This window comes from Oncorhynchus mykiss, chromosome 3 (genome assembly GCF_013265735.2).
Source record: "Oncorhynchus mykiss isolate Arlee chromosome 3, USDA_OmykA_1.1, whole genome shotgun sequence".
NCBI classification, from domain to species: domain Eukaryota; kingdom Metazoa; phylum Chordata; class Actinopteri; order Salmoniformes; family Salmonidae; genus Oncorhynchus; species Oncorhynchus mykiss.
The window spans coordinates 9527013-9553305 of record NC_048567.1 but is presented as its reverse complement, the minus strand read 5'-3'; the positions used below and the strand labels follow the sequence as shown (position 1 = coordinate 9553305).

At 45.4% G+C, this 26293-nt stretch overlaps 1 protein-coding gene across 3 annotated transcripts; it reads left to right on the top strand.

Annotated features, from left to right (window-relative positions):
• Positions 1-1662: 1662 nt before the first annotated feature.
• Positions 1663-24432, top strand: LOC110508584 (zinc finger and BTB domain-containing protein 7B). 3 transcript variants are annotated; one of them, XM_036968208.1, is made up of 4 exons: positions 1663-2360; positions 8269-8395; positions 21946-23036; positions 23290-24432. In XM_036968208.1, exons 3-4 carry the CDS (start codon positions 21952-21954, stop codon positions 23924-23926), a joined length of 1722 nt encoding a protein of 573 aa, XP_036824103.1. In that variant the 5' UTR covers positions 1663-2360; positions 8269-8395; positions 21946-21951; the 3' UTR covers positions 23927-24432. The 3 variants fall into 3 exon arrangements, with proteins under 3 accessions (XP_036824103.1, XP_021444888.2, XP_021444879.2); XM_021589213.2 differs by having other exon boundaries at positions 1665-2360; positions 8269-8388; XM_021589204.2 differs by lacking the exons at positions 1663-2360; positions 8269-8395 and adding an exon at positions 19161-19437.
• Positions 24433-26293: the final 1861 nt, after the last annotated feature.

The following is a 26293-nucleotide window of genomic DNA, read 5'->3' as shown; positions in this document are numbered from 1 at the left end:
TGGAATCACACAGAAATGTCTTAGAGGATCACCTAAGGCTTGCAGGACATGGACAGAAAGAGAAATGGATTGCAATTATTTATTCAGTATATATTTCAGTGTGTTAAGGATTGTGTGTGTATTTGCAGTGTGTGTGTGTCTCCCTGCAGAGAGTGAGGTGACAGTGGAAACTCTGATCCTCCATCATGTAACAGGTTATTAAGTCTTTAAGGGTAGGCTTGGATTCAGCACACCCAGGTGGGTCACACACTCCTCTTGACTACTGGACCAACTGTGTGAGGGTGTGCATTAGTTCCACTACTGTCAGTGCATTTGAACTTCTGCAAGGAAATCCTTAATTTGATTCTTTGCTCAATGAAATTGAATTCAGTGAGATTTTGGGGGGAAATAAAACAATATTTGAACTTTGTAGGTGAACAACAAGGTTACCCACTGTGCACAGACGTCAGTTCAACGTCTAATATTGATTTACATTTGGTTGAGTTGTCAACTAATGTGAATTCAATGTGAAATCAACAAAAACAATTCACCATGTCATTGGATTTAGGTTATAAATTGGATGGAAAAATAGAAAATGCCTTTATGTAGATTTTTTTTTTTTTGCTAATCCAATTAGTTTTCCACGTTGAAATTACGTTTTGGCCCATTTGGTCGTGTGAATTGCAGTAACACACACGTCACACACACCACACGCAACAGCAGCCAGATAGGTAGCCAGACCGCAGATTGAGCACAGATTTAAGGTTAGGGGGCGGCAAGGGGAAGGTGGGCTGGGTGGGCTGGGTGGGTAAACCACAAGATGTTATATTTAGACTTCCCATCACTTCAAAATCTGCCATCTCTCACACACACACACACACACACACACACACAGGGGAGGTGTTTGAGAGAAGGGGGGGTGTATGCGGGAGCAAAGAGCACAAGATGCAAAACTTAGAAAGGATAAGGTGATTCCTTCTGCTGTGTAGTTACCACTTCAAACAGGAAGCTGATGTGTGTGTAGTTTGCTACGAGGGGAGGGGTGTGTGCGCTGTGTGTGTGTAACGCTAACCTCATTCTCTCTCTAGTGTGTCTCAAGATTCTTGCATCAGCCCTGTGTTGTCATACACTCTTCAGTCTCCCTCTGCACTGGAAACAGTGAATCACTTACAGTAGAAAATGTCCTCTTTACCAAAAATTGGATTTTGAATTGCCTTCAGTATATCACAAGATCACAAACACGCGCGCACACACACACACACACACACACACACACACACACACACAGTGAGATATTATTCTTACATGAAAGTCCCCCAGCTGTTTCAGTAGAGTGGGTGTCCCCCAGCTACTGTAGCCTGTACTGCTTCTAGTCTTCTCAGAATTTGGGGCGAAGTCTCTAAGTTATTATAAGGAGATTGGAGTTATTTTAACACTCAGCAAGCCGCCATGAGACTGCTGCTTTGTCATAGCTGTCGGTAAATATGGCAGGGGATGTGACTTGTGACCGAGGCTGAGTAGTAGCTTACATATCTACTGTATGTGCTACTGTATGTGCACCTGCTGGTTTCTCTGTCTCTATGGTCACCTCTTGTCTTGGTCGCCATGGCTTCATTTGCAAATTAAATGCTTTAGGAGCGCATAGAAAGAGAGATGACGGGAAAGAGAGAGAGAGGGAGAGATGTACAGTAACAGCCAGACAGGGGCAGTTATTAAACAGCACGAGCACCATAAATAGCGCGTTTAAATAAGGCGATCTATTTCAAGTGGAAATGTCCGCTGCAGCTGGCACACGCATATGCCCTCCAACGATTCTCTCCCTTTCTGTGCCAACCTCTTAGCCCCGCTGTGATCCCTCACAGACCTTCAACCTGCCCCGGGAGTCTCTATAACAACATGCCCACCTCGGCCCTCCTTCCCTCCCACCTCGATACGACAGACACTGCCGCTGTCCTATCGCACCGTGGCCGACCCCTGTGCCCTGCCCACCCCAGCGGTCCCTCTCCAGCCCCGCCAGAGCCAATCCGCGGCGGGGTGTAAAGTAGGGCAAGCCGCTTCCTGGTTCAAGGAGGAGCTGCCTGGAGTTGGAATGGGCCAGCGGAGTCAGAGAGGGGGGAGAACAGCCCAGCGAGCCGGCGGTCTGCAAAGAGAGAGCCGAGGCAGGGGGATATAAACGCCGGCAGAGAGACAAGAAGAGGCGGATATTACAGAGAACTCCCGGATGATACGTGGTTCGTCAAAGGGACTGGTGTGAGACTTTGGACAGTGCGGAGAGAGCGGTGACCCCCGGGGGGAGAGAGACTGGTGGGAGTGAATCCAGGAAGTACAGAAGCCGGTCAGGTGGGACGCGACGAGATAACATAGGTGACACCGGCGCACAGGTAAACCCGCTCCCTCACTCGCTCTCTGTTTTGGGGGGTTATTATGGAATTCTTAAAGTTAGGATTCAACGCTTGTCGTTCCCATTTTCTATAACAACCGCCCCCCCGGTCCTAACCGGGGTTACGGGAGGACTACGTCATGGGTATTCGGTAACTCCCGTGTGACGTGTCTACAATAATTTCTCCCTATGATTTTCGCGCTCTCTTTTCCTAGAGGCTTATTTTGACACAAGAACGCATACTATTTCAATTACATTAACAGAGAATATTTATGTGATCTCAGGTTAGTTGCTCTGTGTTGCTACCTGTGTGGCTGTGGCCAGGTGAACAAGCAGGGTCGACGGGTACACTTCTGGAGGCTTGGCTTCTAATTATAGCAGCGAACACCGGCTGACATCCAAAACCTAACCTGTTCTCACGCACATCGCCGGCCTCTGTAGGGAATAAGCCATGTGCTCCACCACAGGGCAACTTTGGCCACGAATTCTATTATTCCACGACCCTTTCAGTGGGCTATGCTGTTGTCACGACACGTTGACATATCCTTTATCTTAAATTGTATAGCTCTGTTGCTGATGTAATGTTCTTGAAATGTATATTAATGCTGGATGGATGAGGGCTTTTAAATGTATATTAATGCTGGATGGATGAGGGCTTTTAAATGTATAAAACTTAGGCTATGGATGGTGGGAGGCTGTCATGTGTGCCTGTGACTGCATGTGTGTGTGTGTGGGTTGCTGACTCGCCCCTCTTGTGGTACAGACAGACCTGCTGAACCTGCCAAACTGGCTTGGGTTTGGTCCTCTGTCTGAGTTTGTTGTTTGATATACCACTTTATGGACACCATGATATTAGTCCAATCCACTGAAGGGTTTCTGGTCTACAATATTCATTTGGTGGTTTGAAATGTTTATTTTTCACACAATAGTTCTCCAAACAGTGTTGGGTCTAGACCTGAACTTCAGTGCACCTGGAAGGAATAAGGAAAACATTTGCCCTGTAACAGTATGTAGGCTAATATTTGTACTGTGGGATTCCGTGTGTGATCTTGACAAATAGGTATTGTTGACGTCTGCGATGCAGATTAGATTTGTCACCAACCCCAACTCTGTGAATAATTCCACTATTTAGTGTGAGAGATGGAAGGGAAAAGAGAGCGAGAAGCAGAAACTGTTCTGCACTGTCAACCCTAATTGCCACTTGTCTGAATTGAAGCAGTCTTACTACCAACTAAATGACAGTTGGGAGACCTGGAAAGTCTGTGTAGACTGTCTTTGGCTTAGTGGTAACTGATCTACCCCTCCCTCTCTTCTCATCTCTCCTTCTGGTGTCATGGTAACTGAATTACTCCTGTCATTTACTAGATCGGACTGTTCTCATGACCCCTCTCTCTCTTCTCATCTCTCCTTCTGGTGTCATAGTAACTGAATTACTCCTGTCATTTACTAGATCGGACTGTTCTCATGACCCCTCTCTCTCTTCTCATCTCTCCTTCTGGTGTCATAGTAACTGAATTACTCCTGTCATTTACTAGATCGGACTGTTCTCATGACCCCTCTCTCTCTTCTCATCTCTCCTTCTGGTGTCATGGTAACTGAATTACTCCTGTCATTTACTAGATCGGACTGTTCTCATGACCCCTCTCTCTCTTCTCATCTCTCCTTCTGGTGTCATAGTAACTGAATTACTCATGTCATTTACTAGATCGGACTGTTCTCATGACCCCTCTCTCTCTTCTCATCTCTCCTTCTGGTGTCATAGTAACTGAATTACTCCTGTCATTTACTAGATCGGACTGTTCTCATGACCCCTCTCTCTCTTCTCATCTCTCCTTCTGGTGTCATAGTAACTTAATTACTCCGGTCATTTACTAGATCGGACTGTTCTCATGACCCCTCTCTCTCTCTTCTCATCTCTCCTTCTGGTGTCATAGTAACTGAATTACTCTGGTCACATGACCCCTCTCTCTCCCTACCACACACATGTTCACATGTTCACACTCACAAACACCAAATTACATTTACACGCACCTTCTCAATTCTGACAGATAATGGGTATAGTCGCTGCTCTTGCCACTGAGTATGGAATAGTGCAGAGTGTGTGTGTCTGAGGATGTCTGTGGTCCTACACAGGTGTGTGCTGTGCCTGTTTCCCAGCCCTGTTCATTGTTAGTGTAGGCCACTTCTGCTCTGTGGCCTGGTGAAGTGGGAAGTGGTCTTTCTCCGTCCCCCACCTTCTCTGTTCTCCTCCCTGAACCCCTCACCATGTCTAACACATCATCTGACACACTGTGTGTTTAGGTTCATTTTCTTTCTTTTTATTTACTCTTTATATACCACTTCTCGTTTATCTTTTGATCTCCTGTTTGTCTCTCTTTTCCTTCACCTTATTCCCTCAGTATTTGACCCCGTTCCTTTCCTTCCCTGTGTCTCTGTCTCACGAAGCAGATATTAAATACTGTGCCTAGAGAAAGTATTCAACCCCCTTGACTTATCCAAAGTTTTGTTGCATCAAAGTGCGATTCAAATGGATTGTTTTTTTTGTCAATGATTTAAACAAAATACTCTGACAGAACCAGGTTTTCCTCTAGGATTTTACCAGTGCTTAGCTCCATTAACATTTTTTTATCCTGAAAAACTCCCCAGTCCTTAACGATTACAAGCATACCTATAGCAAGTTGCAGTCACCATTATACTTGAACATATGGAGAGTGATACGCAGTAATGTGTTGGATTTGCCCTCAACATGAGTTGCTTTGCCACATTTTTTGCAGTATTACTTTAGTGCCTTGTTGCAAACAGGATGCCTGTACAGAATATTTATTCTGTACAGGCTACCTTATTTTCACTCTGCCAATTAGGTTAGTATTGTGGAGTAACTACAAAGCTGTTGATCCATCCTCTGGTTTCTCCCATCACAGCCATTAAACTGTTTTGTCACCATTGGCCTCATGGTGAAATTCCTGAGCGGTTTCCTTCCTTTCCAGCAACTGAGTTAGGAAGGACGCCTGTATCTTTGTAGTGATTGGGTGTATTGGGACACCATCCAAAGTCTAATTCATAACTTCACAATGCGCAAAGGGATATTTAATGTCTGCTCTTTAATTTTTTTAACCCATTTACCAATAGGCACCCTTCTTTGCAAGGCATTGGAAAACCTCCCTGGTCTTTGTGGTTGAAAACAGTGCATTCAGAAAGCATGCAGACCCCTTCACTTTTCACATTGTTACTTTATAGCTAAAATGGATTAAAACATTTCTCTCAATCTACACACAATGCCACATAATGACAAAGCCAAAACAGGTTTTTAGAAATATCACATTACATAAATATTCAGACCCTTTACTCAGCCCTTTGTTGAAGCATCAAATCAAATGTATTTATATACCCTTCTTACATCAGCTGATATCTCAAACAGCTGTACAGAAACCCAGCCTAAAACCCCAAACAGCAAGCAATGCAGGTGTAGAAGCACGGTGGCTAGGAAAAACTCCCTAGAAAGGCAAAAACCTAGGAAGAAACCTAGAGAGGAACCAGGCTATGAGGGGTGGCCAGTCCTCTTCTGGCTGTGCCGGGTGGAGATTATAACAGAACATGGCCAAGCTGTTCAAATGTTCATAAATGACCAGCATGGTCAAATAATAATAATCACAGTAATTGTCGAGGGTGCAGCAAGTCAGCACCTCAGGAGTAAATGTCAGTTGGCTTTTCATAGCAGATCATTAAGAGCATCTCTACCGCTCCTGCTGTCTCTAGAGAGTTGAAAACAGCAGGTCTGGGACAGGTAGCACGTCCGGTGAACAGGTCAGGATTCTATAGCCGCAGGCAGAAGTGTTGAAACTGGAGCAGCAGCACGGCCAGGTGGACTGGGGACAGCAAGGAGTCATCATGCCAGGTAGTCCTGAGGCATGGTCCTAGGGCTCAGGTCCTCAGAAAGAGAATAGAGAGAGCATACTTAAATTCACACAGGACACCGGATAAGACAGGAGAAGTACTCCAGATATAACAAACTGACCCTAGCCCCCCGACACAAACTACTGCAGCATAAATACTGGAGGCTGAGACAGGAAGGGTTAGGAGACACTTTGGCCCCATCCGATGATAGCCCCGGACATGGGTGGTACCCCCGGACAGCACCACCATTCTTCTTGGATATAACGCTACAAGCTTGTCACACCTGTATTTGTGGAGTTTCTCCCATTCTTCTCTGCAGATCGTCTCAAGCTCTGTCATGTTGGATGGGGAGCGTCCCTGCACAGCTATTTTCAGGTCTCTTCAGGGATGTTCAAATCGGGTTCAAGTCCGGGCTCTGGCTGGGCCACTCAAGGACATTGAGACTTGTCCCGAAGCCACTCCTGCATTGTCTTGGCTGTGTGTTTAGGGTCGTTGTCCTGTTAGAAGGTGAACCTTCGCCCCAGTCGGAGGTTCTGAGCGCTCTGGAGCAGGTTTTCATCAAGGATCTCTGTACTTTGCTCCATTCAGCTTTCCCTCAATCCTGACTAGTCTCCCAGTCCCTGCTGCTGAAACACATCACCAAAGCAGGATTCTGCCACCACCATGCTTCACTATAGGGATGGTGCCAGGTTTCCTCCAGATGTGACACTTGGCAATCAGGCCAAAGACTTCAATCTTGGTTTCATCAGACTGGAGAATCTTGTTTCCCATGGTGAGAGAGTCCTTTTGGTGCTTTTTGGCAAATTCCAAGCATGCTGTCATGTGCCTTTTACCGAGGAGTGGCTTTCGTCTGGCCACTCTACCATAAAGGCCTGATTGGTGGAGTGCTGCAGAGACCGTTGTGCTTCTGGAAGGTTCTCATCTTCACAGAGAAACTCTGGAGCGCTGTCAGAGTGACCATCAGGTTCTTGGTCTCCTCGCTGACCAAGGTCCTTCTCCCCCGATTGCGCAGTCTTGGTGGTTCCAAACGTCTTCCATTTCAGAATGATGGAGGCCTCTGTGTTTTCGGGGACCTTCAATGCTGCAGAAACGTTTTGGTATCCTTCCCCAGATCTGTGCCTCAACATAACCCTGTCTCAGCGCTCTACGGACAAGTCCTTCGACCTCACGGCTTGGTTTTTGCTCTGACATGCACTGTCAACTATGGGACCTTATATAGACAGGTGTGTGTGCCGGTCCAAATCATGTCCAATCAATTGAATTTACCACAGGTGGACTCCAATCAAGTTGTAGAAACATCTCAATAATTATCATTTGAACAGGATGCAACTGAGCTTAATTTTAAGTCTTATAGCAAAGTGTCTGAGTAGTTGTGTAAATAAGGTATTTCTGTTTCATATTTGAATAAATTAGCAAAATAATTTAAAAAAATGTTTTTCACTTTGTCATTATGGGGTGTTATGTGTAGATTGATGAGGGAAAAACAATATTTCATCAATTTTAGAATAAGGCTGTAATGTAACAAAATGTAGAAAAAGTGAGAGTCTGAATTCTTTCAGAATGCACTGTACAGTATGTGTTAGAAATTCACTACTCGACTGAGGGACCTTACAGATAATTCTATGTCTGGGGTACAGAGATGGGGTGGTCATTCATATCATGTTAACCACTACTATTGCACACAGAGTGAGTCGCTGCAATTTCTGTGTTTTGTTAAGCAAATTTGTACTCAAGAATGAATGCTTATTGACTCAAGACATTAATTTATAAAAATGTCAATCTAAATTCCCCTTTGAGATTCTAGGATATTGTGTGTAGATTAGTGACACAAAATCTCAATTTAATCAATTTTAAATTCAGGCTGTAACGCAACAGAATGTGGAAAAAGTCAAGGGGGTTGAACATTTTCTGAAGGCACTGTATGTGTATCTTGGTGTCAATCTGTCACTCCTCTGGGATCAATAAAGTTTGTTCAAATCCAAATCATCTAACTATCCAAACATCTCATCCCCTAGGCTTTGTATCCCTGGAAATCTTTTGGTTCTTCTGGAGAAGAACAGAAACAGGAAGACGTGAAAAATAGAGAGGGAGGAAGAGAGCAGGGACCCGTCCTCCTCTGAGTTTATGGACTGGAGGTAAGAGGTGTGGAATGTTGAGTGTTGCACAATAACTGCATTGAACTAAATAAAGTATTATTGTCCCAGTTGCTGACAGCGCCTGTCCTACTATAGGTATAGAAACTAGAGATTATATGACATGGCTGCCCTGGGGTGCTGCAGGCCACTCTCATAAAAAAAATCTGTGAACCTCAATGTTAAAATGTGTTGAATGAGGGCACCCCCATAAGATACTGATTTTGGTACAGTCCAGTATGTGTCAGGAAGGAACCCTCCAGAGTTGATGTGTACTGTACAGTATATTGTGTCTCACTCTGTCTTCTTTCACTGATACTCAGCCAGGGTTTTGGACTCAGTGTTTGGAATACGGTTCACTTGAACACGCAAATCCAAGGGCCAGCAATGGCTACATTTACATAAAGTCATTTAGCAAACGCTGTACTTAGAGTTAGTGTGTGGGTGGGTGTGTGTGTGTTCGCGAGTGAGCGACAGATCATGTGATGTCATGGCCATGCAGAAGTGTGACCTGTGTGTGTGTGTGTGTGTGTGTGTGTGTGTGTGTTATAGTAGGGTGGTGTAACAACAGTAAGTGGTCTTTAAAGGAAAGAGGAACGTTTTAAGACCACACACACACACACACACACACACACACACACACACACACACACACACACACAGGCAGGCAGTCACCCAATTCCAGTAAGTATATGAATTAGGGCATGTGGCCCCATATATAAATTACCCCTGTTCACAATAGGGGTTTCAGTTTCAGATACATACAGTAGGCTGAGTGGGAGGACAAGACAGGGAAGAGTGGGGAGAGAGGGGGAGGACAAAGTCCCCCTCTTTACTCAGCATCAGCAGATTTAAGAGCTTCCTCCCTCCCTTCCTTTCCTTCTATACCTTTACTCCTTCATATCAAATGTATCTTCCTCTCATCCCCCCATCATCCCTTCATACATCTCCCTGTTCCCCTACACCACCCATTCAGTCCTCCTTTATCTGCTCAGCTCCTTCATCCATCCATACTCCCTTCATACATCTCCCTGTTCCCCTACACCACCCATTCAGTCCTCCTTTATCTGCTCAGCTCCTTCATCCATCCATACTCCCTTCATACATCTCCCTGTTCCCCTACACCACCCATTCAGTCCTCCTTTATCTGCTCAGCTCCTTCATCCATCCATACTCCCTTCATACATCTCCCTGTTCCCCTACACCACCCATTCAGTCCTCCTTTATCTGCTCAGCTCCTTCATCCATCCATACTCCCTTCATACCTCTCCCTGTTCCCCTACACCACCCATTCAGTCCTCCTTTATCTGCTCAGCTCCTTCATCCATCCATACTCCCTTCATACAGTGCATTGCGAAAGTATTCGGCCCCCTTGAACTTTGCGACCTTTTGCCTCATTTCAGGCTTCAAACATAAAGATATAAAACTGTATTTTTTTGTGAAGAATCAACAACAAGTGGGACACAATCATGAAGTGGAACGACATTTATTGGATATTTCAAACTTTTTGCCTCTAGTTTGCCTCCAGTAGATCTGTCTCACTAGAGGAAGTAGTGCATATGGCGTTTCTCCTTTTTCAGTCTCCAGTTTCTGTTGTGTTTCACAGCCCTATCTCTCTCTCGACCACCGGCCTGCCAGCCTACCAACTCACACCACCCGCCTACTGCCGGGGGGGGGATGGAAGAGCAGGAAGTGGCAATAATTTACTTCCTGTAAAGAAAGACAGACACACCTTAAAGATGAAAAGAGTGTCAAAAAGTAGTGACAGAGAACATGATTTGTTTTTCTGGTAATGGTGTAAATGTTGGTGTAGATAGTGAGGGGGCGTTGCTCATAAACAGGTACAGTGAGCCAGCGGTTCAGGGAAAGAGAGACAATGACACACCGCAGAGAATCATCTCCTGTATCTTGTTGTGAAAATGACCCCTAACCTTTTAGATCCGTTTTGATGAGAAATTACAGCTTGATGTTGTAGCTGTTGTAAGTACAGTACCATGAGAAGGCACTATTCCAGACATTGAGAGTGCGGTATTCGATGAGCTCTAATTCGCTAAGCACCAGTAGAATTTTCCCCGTCAACGTTTGAATCTTTAGTCAAAGTGCTGTACTGCTGTGATTGGACGAGAGATGGGTGGGTGTTCTGACCAGTGACAGTAAGGCAGACATTCTGTTGTGTTTCTCAAAGGACAGTTGAAATAACCACATATTCTATGTATCAACCCTTTCAGCCACGGATCACAGTAAAAGCAACCGCTCACCCCCCTGTTGACAAAGCCCAGAAAACACTACTACAGTATCGTCCTGATGATGTCAACGAAGTGTTCCGCCTTTTGAGCTTTACGACCTCTGATTGGGACTGTTAAACTAAACACACACTGTTCGTCACATGTTGACATGGTCTGGAGAGGATATCAGACTAACTGTCATTGTTTTTTTATACTCTAGTTTCCATGTCCCTGTCCCCTACCACTATCAATATCTCTCTTTCTCCCTATCCTCTACCGCTATCAATATCTCTCTTTCTCCCTGTCCTCTACCGCTATCAATATCTCTCTTTCTCCCTGTCCTCTACCACTATCAATATCTCTCTTTCTCCCTGTCCTCTACCACTATCAATATCGCTCTTTCTCCCTGTCCCCTACTGCTATCAATATCTCTCTTTCTCCCTGTCCCCTACCGCTATCAATATCTCTCTTTCTCCCTGTCCCCTACCGCTATCAATATCTCTTTCTCCCTGTCCCCTACCGCTATCAATATCTCACTCTCTCCCTGTCCCCTACCGCTATCAATATCTCTCTTTCTCCCTGTCCTCTACCACTATCAATATCTCTCTTTCTCCCTGTCCCCTACTGCTATCAATATCTCTCTTTCTCCCTGTCCCCTACCGCTATCAATATCTCTCTTTCTCCCTGTCCCCTACCGCTATCAATATCTCTTTCTCCCTGTCCCATACTGCTATCAATATCTCTCTCTCTCTCCCTGTCCCCTACTGCTATCAATATCTCTCTTTCTCCCTGTCCCCTACTGCTATCAATATCTCTCTCTTTCTCCCTGTCCCCTACTGCTATCAATATCTCTCTTTCTCCCTGTCCCCTACTGCTATCAATATCTCTCTCTCTCCCTGTCCCCTACTGCTATCAATATCTCTCTTTCTCCCTGTCCCCTACTGCTTTCAATATCTCTCTTTCTCCCTGTCCCCTACTGCTATCAATATCTCTCTCTCTCCCTGTCCCCTACTGCTATCAATATCTCTCTTTCTCCCTGTCCCCTACTGCTATCAATATCTCTCTTTCTCCCTGTCCCCTACTGCTATCAATATCTCTCTCTTTTTTCCTGTAGGCATATACCGTATGAGTTATATACTGTCTCTTTCTAATAGCTGACATGGTTGTTCCTCCTTTACTTTTCTGTCTGTTTTGTCATCCATTTATCTCTCCATCTCACCTTGTGGTTGTCAGTCCTCACAGCAGAGGAAGAGGAAGCCGATCAGGATCAGTTAGTTTTGCGACATCGGTGTGTGTGTTTGTAGGGGTTTGTGTCTATGTGCGTGTTTGTCTGTCTGTGTGGGTGTGTATGTGTCTGTGTGTGTTTGTTTGTAGGGGTATGTGTCTATGAGCATGTATCTCTGTGTATGGGTGTGTGTGTCTGTCTGTGTGGGTGTGTATGTGTCTGTGTGTGTTTGTTTGTAGGTGTATGTGTCTATGAGCATGTATCTCTGTGTATGGGTGTGTGTGTGTGTGTGTGTCCCCATCCTAGCGTGTGTTTTGCGACATCATTCTCTGAAAAGGGAGGTCATGTGTAAGACAGAGGAACAGCTGTCGAGACCCTCCCTAATGATGTGGCAACTTCACCCAACAAGCAGACACACACACAGTGCATCAAGTACACAAGTCACACACAGACACAAACACTATCACATTGAAAGACACACAAGCTTTTTTCACCCGTTTGTAAAAACACACAAACTCACACAAGTTCTGCACATAAATGAACCACTCATTCACACACTGCTGTTCACACATGTTGTCTTGGGGGCTGGCTGAAACTGCTGACCAGATACAGATAGGTGTGAAACCACTTTGTCAGCATGTGTTAGAACTGGTAAGGCCCTCCCATATATATGTATGTATGTATGTGTGTGTGTGTGTGTGTGTGTGTATATACACACACACATACACACACACACACACACACACACACACACACACACACACACACACACACACACACACACATATATATATGCATTGACACACACACACACAAATAATCCTTTCTCAGGCCTGTGTGTGTATGTGTTCCCCATCTTTGTGAAACTCCCTTTCACTGATTGCTAATGATAGCGATTGCTACCACATCTCCCCTCAGACATCTGCAGACACACACCTGCAAGGACTCACTGCAGCTACTTCCTGTCACAGTCTCTCGCTCCCTCCCCCTTTCTTTTTCTCTTCTAACATTCTCTGTTTCTCTAACCTCTGTTCACGTCACTGTTCCTCTCCGTCTCACCTCTCTCTGCCTTTCTGTCCCCCATTCTCCCCCCTCCTCTCCCCTCTCTTTGTAACAGAACTCTTCTCTTATTTCTTGTCTCCGACACAGGTTGTTGGTAAAGGCTTGATTTTCCTGTGAGATTTACCCCCACCCTGCCACATTCTATACCTATCTTTACATCTTTTTTACCCCCACCCCTCACTCACTCGTTGGCTGACAGTCTTTTACCACCTCTCCTCTCCCACTCTGCTTTCCTGGTATGTTCTCTAGGAACACGTCTATTTTGAAGTCAAACAAACCTCAGCCGTATTCTTCTCATCTCCTTGATCTCCCTTCAAATCTCAGACCCCCTTTCCTCTTTCCAACCGCACATTTCTCTCTCTTTTTTTTCTCCCTCTTCTCTCCTCACTCCTGTTTTTGGCAGAGAGGCGTGTCTGCTCTATACAATACGTTTCTATGTGAAGGTTCTGTACCGTTCGTCCCTCCTGAATTAAACCCTTGATTCCCATCGGTAAATTGGGATAACATGCAAAATGTCCTCGGTGTGGTGGGAGGGCTGGGTTAATGGCCTCCGCTCTGTACTGCTCTGCCAGCCAAATGAATAATGTAATGTGTTCTTGGAACTAAGACCTCAACACACACACACACACACACACACACTGCCCCAGTTTAGCTAAGCAGAGGGGCTGGATGCAGGTACAAAAGGATCGTAAGATTGGAACCTTTTTCCTGGATATGATTTGTGTGTTTTTGTTACTTTGCCACTATTAAGAATGTCCTCCATCCTGGCAGATTGCATGGTTGAGTGCAATTATTATTCCCTATATAATCACATAGTTTTCATCTTTATAGAATTGCTTTAGCCACGTCTTGGAGGAAATGGATGTACCGGGAATTACCATAATGTTGTCTTTATTCTCGTTATCAAGACTTTTAACGAATTCAAATGAAGATTCAAATTCTCTCTGGTTGGGTCTGTTTTTATATCTCTTTGTAAGATGCAAATATCCGGTTGAGGGAGAGTTATCAGTGGAGGGAGTAGAGAGGGTCTGGCTTTTATTGTAACTCAGAAACGGTTGAGGGAGAGTTATCAGTGGAGGGAGTAGAGAGGGTCTGGCTTTTATTGTACTTCAGAAACGGTGCAGGGTCAAGATATACTGTAAATGATGAAGATGATGATGGAGGAAGAGATGGAGAATGGGGATGTGTCTCATATTTAATAACAATTCATACTTGCAATAAGCCTTCATGACATGTTGCGAATGCTTTATAGCTGCTTTATAAATGCCTGTAAATGTATTCATAGTTCATTACATACAGGAGGTACATAGTGTTGGGTTGGGCTGAATAAGGTTCTGTGTGGGCAGGAACTCTTCTCATCATCCCCTCTTTTACCTCTCTTTCACCCTTCCTCTGAGAAGATGCACCTAAACCAACACCTCTCTCCCAGCCTCCTATGTTTAAGAGGGGGAGAGAGGCTAAAACGAGTGTGTGAGAGAAGGAGAATGAGAGAAGGAGATAGAGAAGCACTGAGAGCCAGAGGAGCACGTGGAGGAGGAGAAACGGTATGAACAGAGAATCATGACTCCTAATTTCCTTCTCTCAGGCCTTGCTGTGTTGTTTTGTTTGGGAACAGCAGTTGTTTGGTTCCACCTGTGCTGTTCTGGTTATACATATTTAAACTGATTCTTGGTTTAATTGAGTTCTCCTTTATTTTGGTTTGTGTGTAGTTCTGATGGACCTATATATAGTATGTTATCCTCCCATGAGTATTTTTCATGTTGTATGTAATGACACATCTTCGTAGGTCTGCTGTGTGTAGTTCTGATGGACCTATAGTATGTTATCCTCCCATGAGTATTTTTCATGTTGTATGTAATGACACATCTCCGTAGGTCTGCTGTGTGTAGTTCTGATGGACCTATAGTATGTTATCCTCCTATGAGTATTTTTCATGTTGTATGTAATGACACATCTCCGTAGGTCTGCTGTGTGTAGTTCTGATGGACCTATAGTATGTTATCCTCCTATGAGTATTTTTCATGTTGTATGTAATGACACATCTCCGTAGGTCTGCTGTGTGTAGTTCTGATGGACCTATAGTATGTTATCCTCCTATGAGTATTTTTCATGTTGTATGTAATGACACATCTCCGTAGGTCTGCTGTGTGTAGTTCTGATGGACCTATAGTATGTTATCCTCCCATGAGTATTTTTCATGTTGTATGTAATGGCACATCTCCGTAGGTCTGCTGTGTGTAGTTCTGATGGACCTATAGTATGTTATCCTCCCATGAGTATTTTTCATGTTGTATGTAATGACACATCTTCGTAGGTCTGCTGTGTGTAGTTCTGATGGACCTATAGTATGTTATCCTCCTATGAGTATTTTTCATGTTGTATGTAATGACACATCTTCGTAGGTCTGCTGTGTGTAGTTCTGATGGACCTATAGTATGTTATCCTCCTATGAGTATTTTTCATGTTGTATGTAATGACACATCTCCGTAGGTCTGCTGTGTGTAGTTCTGATGGACCTATAGTATGTTATCCTCCCATGAGTATTTTTCATGTTGTATGTAATGACACATCTTCGTAGGTCTGCTGTGTGTGTTCTTTCAGCCATCATGGAATAATACATTTCACTGCCACCCACCCCTCTCTTAAGCTTTGCATAATCATCTTTATTACATATTAAGAAATTCATAAATCGTTTTATTGTATCAGAACAAAAAAATATATATATTTTATCACACACAATTTAAATACATATTTCAGGGTTACAAATGTTGTTTACAAATATCCTTTATTGAGTTTATGTTCGTACATTGTGTAATTATTTCCCAAAACGTTGTTTCCTTGTTTTCTTGGTAGTCATTTATTTAAGCCTTCCCTGGAAAAAAAATAATGAACTAAACTAAATGAAACTAAATGAAGAAGTAGCTATATTTTGTAAACTTACATTGCATTTGACATTTGTACAGTATTTCTGGTGAGGTGTGGATTGTTAGGGCCTGTGAATTGTGGCTGTGGAATACATTAGAGCATTAGAAGTTTGAATATATTATGAATGAACGCACACGGAAAGCATCTGACATCAGAAGGAATTTAAACACATTTCTGTCAATGGAGTACAGTCATATTTCCCCCCTGGGCCGTTCAGAGCAGAGCTGATATAACTGCTGTGGATTGGGAGACGTTACAGGCTGTAAGTGAAAATAAGCACCAGTGTAATAATAGTCTGTCTTGTTTGTGTCAACTACTATTTATCTCTCACTTGGTGAACTCCGTTCAAGTTGCAATCAAAAGGACAATACATTTAATCATTATTTTGATGGTCCAGTTGTTTTGTTACTTATTCATTCTATCAGGACCCCATTTAAAGTGTTGTTATTTCCTGTCCAGATTCATCTATATTTCTCCAGTACATTTTGAGTTAGAATGGGGCAGTGAACCATTATAAGAGCTTTTAGAGAGTGCGTGGCGTACATGACGAAGGCGAGGGAAGAGGAAGCCGTATTGTCGGAGGGGAGGAAAGGTAGTCAACTGTCGACAGAGGAGTGGGAGTTGAGAATCCGCTCTGAAACCGAGAGATAAGTTGGCCACCAATCATTATTAAAGAAAAGGGGATGACGAAGTGTTTTATTTTTTGAAAATAGAATGAACTTATTTACTACATAAACAGTTTTCAACTGTTTCCATTGTTTATAGTTTTAGTTTAATTTGTTGGTTTTAATTCACTTGAAGCATGAGGAGTGAGTCTTTCACTGTAATATAGCCTACAGTTTATACCAATTGTACAGCATATTTCAACAATAATTCTTAACATGGGTTTTAGTTACTATTATATTCATTTGTCACATTTGTTTGTCTTCACTGCTTCCTAATGTCTTTCACATTTCCACAAAGTGTTTTGTAAAGTGGTGTGCCGTTATGTCTTCTTCAACATAACAGTCTGACGACATGTTTTTCCACATACTTTCCACTTGGTTGTTTTTTCTTCCTTTTTACTTCCATTCTTGTGGGAAAAGGAGCTGTGTTTCAGATGATTTGTAGTCATTTGAATGTGTTGGTTAAACACATGTCAGTTTGGGTGGCTGCGTAATCTATAGTGCTATATGTTAGTTAAAGAGGGATCAGCAGCCAGAGGTGGCTGTCCCTGACTGTTAGAACAGGGGCTGTTGAACAACTAGAAACTAGAAACAGGGTGACTAAGAGAGAGCGAGAAAGGACAGGGGACGAGGGGAGAAAGAGAAAATGTCTTGCCGTTATGTCTTACCGTCAAACAAAGACCATTCCTACTTTGTGTGTGTGTGTGTGTGTGTGTGTGTATTTCAGGGTGTCTCGTTTAAGTGACTCACAATTCGATTAACAGGAATCTTTTCCCTTTTTCTGAACAACACGTATACCCTTCTGAACATCACGGATACCCTTCTGAACAACACGTATACCCTTCTGAACAACACGTATACCCTTCTGAACAACACGTATACCCTTCTGAACAACACGTATACCCTTCTGAACAACACGTATACCCTTCTGAACAACACGTATACCCTTCTGAACAACACGTATACCCTTCTGAACAACACGTATACCCTTCTGAACAACACGTATACTCTTCTGAACAACACGTATACCCTTCTGAACAACACGTATACCCTTCTGAACAACACGTATACCCTTCTGAACAACACGTGTACCCTTCTGAACAACACGTATACCCTTCTGAACAACACGTATACCCTTCTGAACAACACGTATACTCTTCTGAACAACACGTATACCCTTCTGAACAACACGTATACCCTTCTGAACAACACGTATACTCTTCTGAACAACACGTGTACCCTTCTGAACAACACGTATACCCTTCTGAACAACACGTGTACCCTTCTGAACAACACGTATACCCTTCTGAACAACACGTATACCCTTCTGAACAACACGTGTACCCTTCTGAACAACACGTATACCCTTCTGAACAACACGTGTACCCTTCTGAACAACACGTATACCCTTCTGAACAACACGTATACCCTTCTGAGGAATCAAAAACCACCCCTTTTTTTTTATTTTACACCGGAAACTAAACACTAGTATGCTCTTCATATGTCTTTATCTCTCACTCCCCCTCTTCTTCTCTGTTCACTTAATCTCTCTTTTTATCTCCTCTGATTTCTAGGAGGGGGATTCTGTTAACATTAACAAAACCTCATCTCAGCTTTTCTATTGGCTTATTGTTTTGTGCCTCATGACAGGTTCACACACACACACACACACGCACAGACACACACGCACGCACAGACACACACACACACACACACACACACGCACAGACACAGACACACACACACACACACACACACAGTGTTTTCGGTGGGGATTTTGACCTTTCTGGCAGCACCGTCGATGTCCTCCTCGTCTACAGCTTTTTCCAGGGCGTTGTTTTAGATGCTTACGAGCGTAGGAAACACCTCGAACAAATCTCCCTGAAATCACTTCCTACCTGCTCTGAGAGCGGCGGTGGCACAAACCCATGCCAGCGTCGATAGCTTGATGCATCAAACCGAGAATGTTACATGTTAGAGTTGTTTTAGTGAACAAGCTTTCATTTGGAGAAGACTTCACAGAGTCAACAAAGTTGCCTTATGGATTGTTCTAATGTGACTTTATCATCATCACAGACCATCTGTAATATGGCATGTTGGTTGTTTCATCTAATACCTGCCTTGATGTCTGTGGCTGGGTCTATTATGACTCACAGCACCAATATGATTTTGGTTCTTACGTTACTTCTACTTGAACAATTTTGATGTTGGCTGACTTGGCTAAATTTGCTCATATTTGACAATGTTGTAGGGTATTTTTGAGCTTCTTTCAAGGTCCCTCATCGGTAATGTAGGTACATAGAGACCCTTAATTCTGTGCATAAGTGGCTGGTGGCTGAAGGATGAGACCACGGGCTGCTTCTCAATAGTCCAGCATGGCTTCCTTCCTCTTCTTTCTTCTTCGAGGAGAAGAAGCCACTTTAGACTATTGTACCCAAGTTCCCCCCACCTGTCTAGACAGATGGACAAACATCCTTCCTACCTGTCCATCAGCCAAGGTCAGAGGTCAGATCTGTGGTCGGGGAGGGGAAGGCCAGGAAGTTATGTATTTCGGAAACTTACGATCGCTCGTTTCGGAAAATGGACCCAATGTATTTTGGAGAGAGGGGCGCGTGGGCGAGAAGGGGGAGGGGTATCTCTCAATCTCTCTCCGCCGCCAAGCACCTTCTTTTCATAAAACAGGAAGAGAGCGAGCGAGAGAGAAAGAGGTAGACATCCCCAAGGATGAACGCGTAACCCCAACTTCTCTGAACTTTGAGAGTTAAAGGTTTAAGGAGAGGTGCAGGCGGGCCTGTTTGAGGAGAGCGAGGGAGAGTAGAAGGCTGTAATATAGGAAGGAAGAAGCAAGTAAGAGCGAGGAAGACTGAAGTACAAAAACACTTATGCCATGACACAGACACAGCATCGCCTCCAGTCGACGGTCCCTCTATCAGCCATGAAGGCAGGAAAGGTAGGGGTGCCGTTTGGGTTTAGACACAGCGGATGGGTTGAGGTTGGGAGGGTAAGGTTCTGTTGATACAGGTGGGATTGGGGTTTCTGTTGAAGTGCGACAATATGAACGTTAGTGTGTGGACTGTATGGGTGGGGTGTGTGTGTTTTTGACATTGCATGAAGATCAACAGACCACAAACTGAACAATGGGGACTCGGGGAGCCAAGAGAGAGACACGCAATGTGTGTGTGTGTGTGTGTGTATTTAACGGGGTGTGTCTTGGAGCAGGTTAGTCAGGTGAAACAGAATGTACTGTTGTCGAGGAGAGCCCCCCCAGGGTGCTATGTGGACAGTATTATAGGATGGTTAGGGGGCTGTTGGTGGTTGCTATGGGAGGGAGACAAAGGTGGGGGAGGAGGGGGGAGTTAGTCTGTTGTTTGTGGAAAATGTAGTCTGCTCAGGTGAGTGGTACTGTGGAACAGGAGAGGGGGTTAGGTGAGAGCCAGGGGAACAGGAGAGGAGAGCCCTTGGGTGTTATAAATGAACCTCATCATATGGATACATAGACAGTATAGACTTCTATAGACCTGGTAACCTACCTAGAAAGTAGTCTATGGATTAGTAAAATGGAGTAAGACACAAACTTCCGCTGTAGGCCTAAATGCTCTCTCTGTTTCACACTCTCTCACTCTCTTCCTCCAGTATACACCTCCCCTGGAGGGCATGTGTGAAAGGGAGGACACGGAGTGGGTGATGAGGTCTTGAAAAGAAGGGAGGAGAAGAACAAGCTTCTGTTATCCCCACATAAACACTTCTTGTTTTACCCAACATGAACTCTTCTCTGTTTTCACTTTCCTAAAGTCAAAGTTCTGTTTCAGGAAATACCACACGCACACTGTTAAGGTTAGACTCAGTGAGCAGAATCCTGACTTGAAATACATCCATATAACTTGAATCTTCCTTTGACGATGTGACATACGCAAAATCTCTAGCACCTTGTGTGTGTGTGTGGACGTCGTCCCCAGTACAGTCTGACTCCTCTCTTTCACCTTCCTCTTTCTGTCTCTTCCTCTCCTACGTCTCTCTCTCTCTATTTTTAATCAAGGAGCTAATACTATCAACCACTGACACACACACACACACACACACACACACACTCTCTCTCTCTCTCCTCTCTCTGGCACCCCCTTCTCCTCTACCCCCTCTGATCCTCCCAGTTGTCCCCCCTTCCCATCCCCTCTGCCAAAATCACTTTTTCCTGATGTCGTAATCTGGGGTTGAGGGGGTGGTAGTTCGAGGGACAAGGGAGGAGTGATTGAAGGAGGGATAGCACTAAGCTCTTGTTTAATATGGTCCCTCACGTGAAGGAGGGATAGCACTAAGCTCTTGTTTTAATATGGTCCCTCACGTGAAGGAGGGATAGCACTAAGCTCTTGTTTAATATGGTCCCTCACGTGAAGGAGGGATAGCACTAAGCTCTTGTTTAATATGGTCCCTCACGTGAAGGAGGGATAGCACTAAGCTCTTGTTTAATATGGTCCCTCACGTGAAGGAGGGATAGCACTAAGCTCTTGTTTAATATGGTCCCTCACGTGAAGGAGGGATAGCACTAAGCTCTTGTTTAATATGGTCCCTCACGTGAAGGAGGGATAGCACTAAGCTCTTGTTTAATATGGTCCCTCACGTGAAGGAGGGATAGCACTAAGCTCTTGTTTAATATGGTCCCTCACGTGAAGGAGGGATAGCACTAAACTCTTGTTTAATATGGTCCCTCACGTGAAGGAGGGATAGCACTAAGCTCTTGTTTAATATGGTCCCTCACGTGAAGGAGGGATAGCACTAAGCTCTTGTTTTAATATGGTCCCTCACGTGAAGGAGGGATAGCACTAAGCTCTTGTTTAATATGGTCCCTCACGTGAAGGAGGGATAGCACTAAACTCTTGTTTAATATGGTCCCTCACGTGAAGGAGGGATAGCACTAAGCTCTTGTTTAATATGGTCCCTCACGTGAAGGAGGGATAGCACTAAACTCTTGTTTAATATGGTCCCTCACGTGAAGGAGGGATAGCACTAAGCTCTTGTTTTAATATGGTCCCTCACGTGAAGGAGGGATAGCACTAAGCTCTTGTTTAATATGGTCCCTCACGTGAAGGAGAGCTCTTTGTGGAAGTCACGCTAGTAATGAAAGGCTACAGTACCAACCAAAATATCTCTGCACTGTGACCGCATTAACTAACACAGTTTTACTTGACAAAGGACACGTCCATGCACTGAGGTATTCTAGGTATGTCAGCATTTGTTTCCTGGTATTCAAAGCCACGAAATGTGATCTATATCAAAAGCATACACAATATTGTTCTGATGTCATTGCTTGATATTCACCACACCAGAAGAAATGTAAAAAAAACTTTGTCTGATTCTTGTTTTTTTTCATGTAAAAAAACAAACATCTGTGGCCACCGAATTATTTTGATTCAGCCTGAACTTCAATGTCTGTGTTATTCTAACCAACTGTTCCCTCCTGCAGGTGGCGATGTCTCCAGGAGAGGACGGTCTGATCGGGATCCCCTTCCCAGAGCACAGCAGCGAGATTCTGTTCCGCCTCAACGCCCAGCGCAGGGCGGGGCTACTTTGTGACCTCACCCTGACCTCGCGGGGTGCCCGCTACCCTACCCACCGCTCTGTCATGGCTGCCGTCAGCCTCTACTTCCGCGGGCTGTTTGGGGCAGAGGAGGGGGCCGAGGCAGGGGGTGAGGCGGGGGGAGGAGGAGGGTTCAGTGTGTGCCAGCTGGACTGTGTCGCGCCCGATGCCCTGGATGCCCTGCTGGAGTTTGCCTACACGGCCACCCTGACCATCCGCAGCTCTGGCATGAGAGACGTGTTGAGAGGAGCTCAGTTACTGGGGATCCAGTGTGTGGTTGATGCCTGTAGAGACATACTGGGGGAGACGGCAGGGGAGGTAGAGTGGGAGATGGGGGAGGAGAGGGTACAGGCGGAGAGGGAGAGAAGGGTGGAGAGTGGGATGAAGAAAGGCTCCCGGAGGAAGATAGACAGACGGAGAGTCACCAAGGTGGAGTCATCGCACCACCAGCCACTGCCTCATCGCCCCAACATTAACACACACCAGCACCCCTCCACTCCTCCTCCACACCCCTCACCTGTTCAAGACGGGGCCCACTCTCATCCCTCCACCCGACCCCCCAGCCCTGAGCAGGATGAACACCCCCCCACCACGGGACAGAACGGGGAGCGGAAGCAGGGCAGGGATGCAGGGAGAGGGAGTACAGCAGTCAATGGAGGGGTGCACTGGCCTCAGGAGCGCCTCCTCGCCCCCCACCCCCCTATTCCCCTCTCAGACGACAGGCTGTCAGAAGACGAGGAGGAGATGGAGGGAGTGGGGAACGGTGGGGTGCCCAGCTTTACTTCAGCCCCCCTGGCAGAGCAAGGGGTGGCCACAGGGGCAGGAGGAGGGGGTAGGAAGAGGAAGTCTCAGACCCCCCAGCAGTGTCCTGTCTGTCAGAAGATCATCCACGGAGCAGGGAAGCTGCCCAGACACATGAGAACACACACCGGGGAGAAACCATTCGAGTGCTCTACCTGCGGGGTCCGCTTTACCAGGTATGTATGTACCTGTGTGTTTTAACACTATTATCACCAGGTATGTACCTGTGTGTTTTACCACTATTATCACCAGGTATGTATGTACCTGTGTGTTTAACACTATTATCACCAGGTATGACCTGTGTGTTTAATACTATTATCACCAGGTATGTACCTGTGTGTTTTAACACTATTATCTATAACAGATTACAGGGCTAGCATTGTTCTACATATGATGCTGAGCTATTATCATCTTTCCTTTCTCTCTCAGGAATGACAAGTTGAAGATCCACATGCGTAAACACACAGGGGAGCGTCCGTACCCTTGCCCCCACTGCCCCGCCCGCTTCCTGCATTCCTACGACCTGAAGAACCACCTGTCTCTCCATAGTGGGGCACGCCCCTTCGAGTGCCCGCTCTGCCACAAGGCCTTCGCCCGTGAGGACCACCTCCAGCGCCACCGCAAGGGCCTCAGCTGCCTGGAGGTCCGTACCCGGGCACGGCCGAGGCGCGGGCCTGGGGCTGACCACGGGGAAGAGGGCAGAAGGGTTAGAGGAGGAGGAAGAGGGTATTCTCCAGACCAACTCGACCCGCTGGAGAATCTGGCCCTGCAGCCCCACGCCTCAGCATTCCACCCCCGTGCTGGAATTGTTAGCCTGGGGGATGGGGCTGAGGCTGGGGCTGGAGGTCAAATGGTGTTCCAGGAGGAGGCTGACGGGGAGCAAGCTATAGCCCTCCTAGGGCCTCACAGGTTACCCTACCCTGGTCTGCTGTGGAGAGGCCTGGAGCTGGGGGTGAGAGGGGTGGAGGGGGAGGAGGCAGGCGGGGGCCACTCTCCTGCACTTCAGCATGCAAGATGGGATAAGGAGGCAGAGGAGGAGGCAGAGGAGGATGAGGAAGACGGGTGAGAAGAGAGGAAGAGAAGAGCGTGCATGGATGTGTATGCGTGTGCATGTGTTTGTGTGCACGTATGTGCATTTGTATATGCATAAGTGTGTGTGTGCGTGTGTGTGTGTGTGTGTGTGTGTCACCTACAGTATGGATGGGGATCTCACTCAGGTGACTGGACCTGCTCCTTCTTACAAAGCGCTTAGAGAAAGACTAAACAGAGAATGACTAAACGATAGAGAATGACTAAACGATACAAAAAGAATAATGGAAAACGGGTTTTCTGATTTGTTATTGTTGTTTCATGGCTCTCTGTTTTTATTTCAGTTGTCTTTTATTTCTATTTTCCATTATTTCTATTTTATTTCATGCTGTGGTTATTCTTATTAGCTGTACATAAAAATAGGCTTTATTGAGGGAATGTTTTGCACATAGATGTGCTGATGGGGATATGAGGTTCTTTTCTCTCACTATGCAAACTGAAGTCAGGAGCTGAGAAATGATGTCCAGATGTAAAAAAAAAAGAGTGCTGTTAGAGTAATATAACAATCAAATGTTATTGAAGTTCAAACAATGTATGTACAACATCCATCTGGCACTACTAAACCCTATCACTCTTCATGTCACTATACTAGCACTCTCAGCGGGGTAGTAAGAAACCAGAATCATCCGGTTTTCAGTGGAAAAGCAGAGAAGACACAAAGCCTGAAAACCGGTAGCTTCCGGTTCCTTCCGACCCACTCAGGCGTTTGTTTTACGCCTGCTAAGTTAGGTAAGTATAGTAGTAGGTGTGGAATCTGCTGTTTCACTTTGGGTGTACCCTACTACCCTCTAGTGGTTATTGGTGGAGCTAGTCGCCAAGGGCAACAAGTCACCAGGTTTCCTATTGAAGATAGCCATTATCTAACAGTAACAGTCATATTTTAAGGCTTATTATTTTGCTGTCTGTTGTAAGTAGATTTTCATGCCCTTTTATGAGGCACCGATGATACCAAAGATTTCAGTTTATTTCTTCCTAATCAATCAGTTTGATCAAGCACAGGAGCACCAGAGCTATAGATTGAGATCCCAATGGGCACGCACTGGTTGAATCATTGTTGGTTCCACTCCATTTCAATGAAATGACATTAAACCAACGTGGAATAGACATTGAATTGATCTCTGTGCCCAGTGGGATGGCTCTAAGGGTATCCTGGGATTTTAGAGCCAAGGTTTGGTTAAAAGACCTGTCTTCATTTGCCCGGTTCTCTGCTGCAGACTGCTAGAATGGTTGGACACTGCTTCCATTGGTTAGATTCTCTGTGGAGCTCTAGTGCTCTGTGAAAAATGACTGACCAAAACTAGACTACATCTGCAGGGTTATTGGATGATTGTTAATGAGAGGTGTGTTTGTTGCTTTAGCGTTTACTTTTTGACATCGACAAGGGACAGTTCCTTTCCAAAGTTTCCTTCTTTAGAATGTCTTCTGATCATGCACTCCTCGGTTTTTTTTATTGCAAAAAGAGCGAGAGAAAAGGAGAGAGCGAGAGAAAAGGAGAGACCAAAAGGGAAGGAGGGAGTGAGGGAGAGACCTTGATCTCTTGATTGCTCTGTATTTATTTATTTATTGTTATTTATTGTGGCTTTCCAGTTGAAACTGTGTGCGTGACCTGACCCAGGGTATCCACAGTGACCTGACCCAGGGTATCCACAGTGACCTGACCCAGGGTATCCACAGTGACCTGACCCAGGGTATCCACAGTGGCCTGACCCAGGGTATCCACAGTGGCCTGACCCAGGGTATCCACAGTGGCCTGACCCAGGGTATCCACAGTGACCTGACCCAGGGTATCCACAGTGACCTGACCCAGGGTATCCACAGTGACCTGACCCAGGGTATCCACAGTGACCTGACCCAGGGTATCCACAGTGACCTGACCCAGGGTATCCACAGTGACCTGACCCAGGGTATCCACAGTGACCTGACCCAGGGTATCCACAGTGACCTGACCCAGGGTATCCACAGTGACCTGACCCAGGGTATCCACAGTGGCCTGACCCAGGGTATCCACAGTGGCCTGATCCAGGGTATCCACAGTGGCCTGACCCAGGGTATCCACAGTGGCCTGACCCAGGGTATCCACAGTGACCTGACCCAGGGTATCCACAGTGGCCTGACCCAGGGTATCCACAGTGGCCTGACCAAGGGTATCCACAGTGACCTGACCCAGGGTATCCACAGTGATCTTACCCTGGGTTTGATACAGTGACCTGCAACACCACTAGGCTCGGTCCCCTTCTGGCACAGTTGAAGTGCTCTGTACCTGCTTCCTTTAGAGTCTTAAGAGAAACTGCATTGTGCTTAACGTGACGGCTAAGAAAGACCCACCCGGTGCCATGTTGGGTGA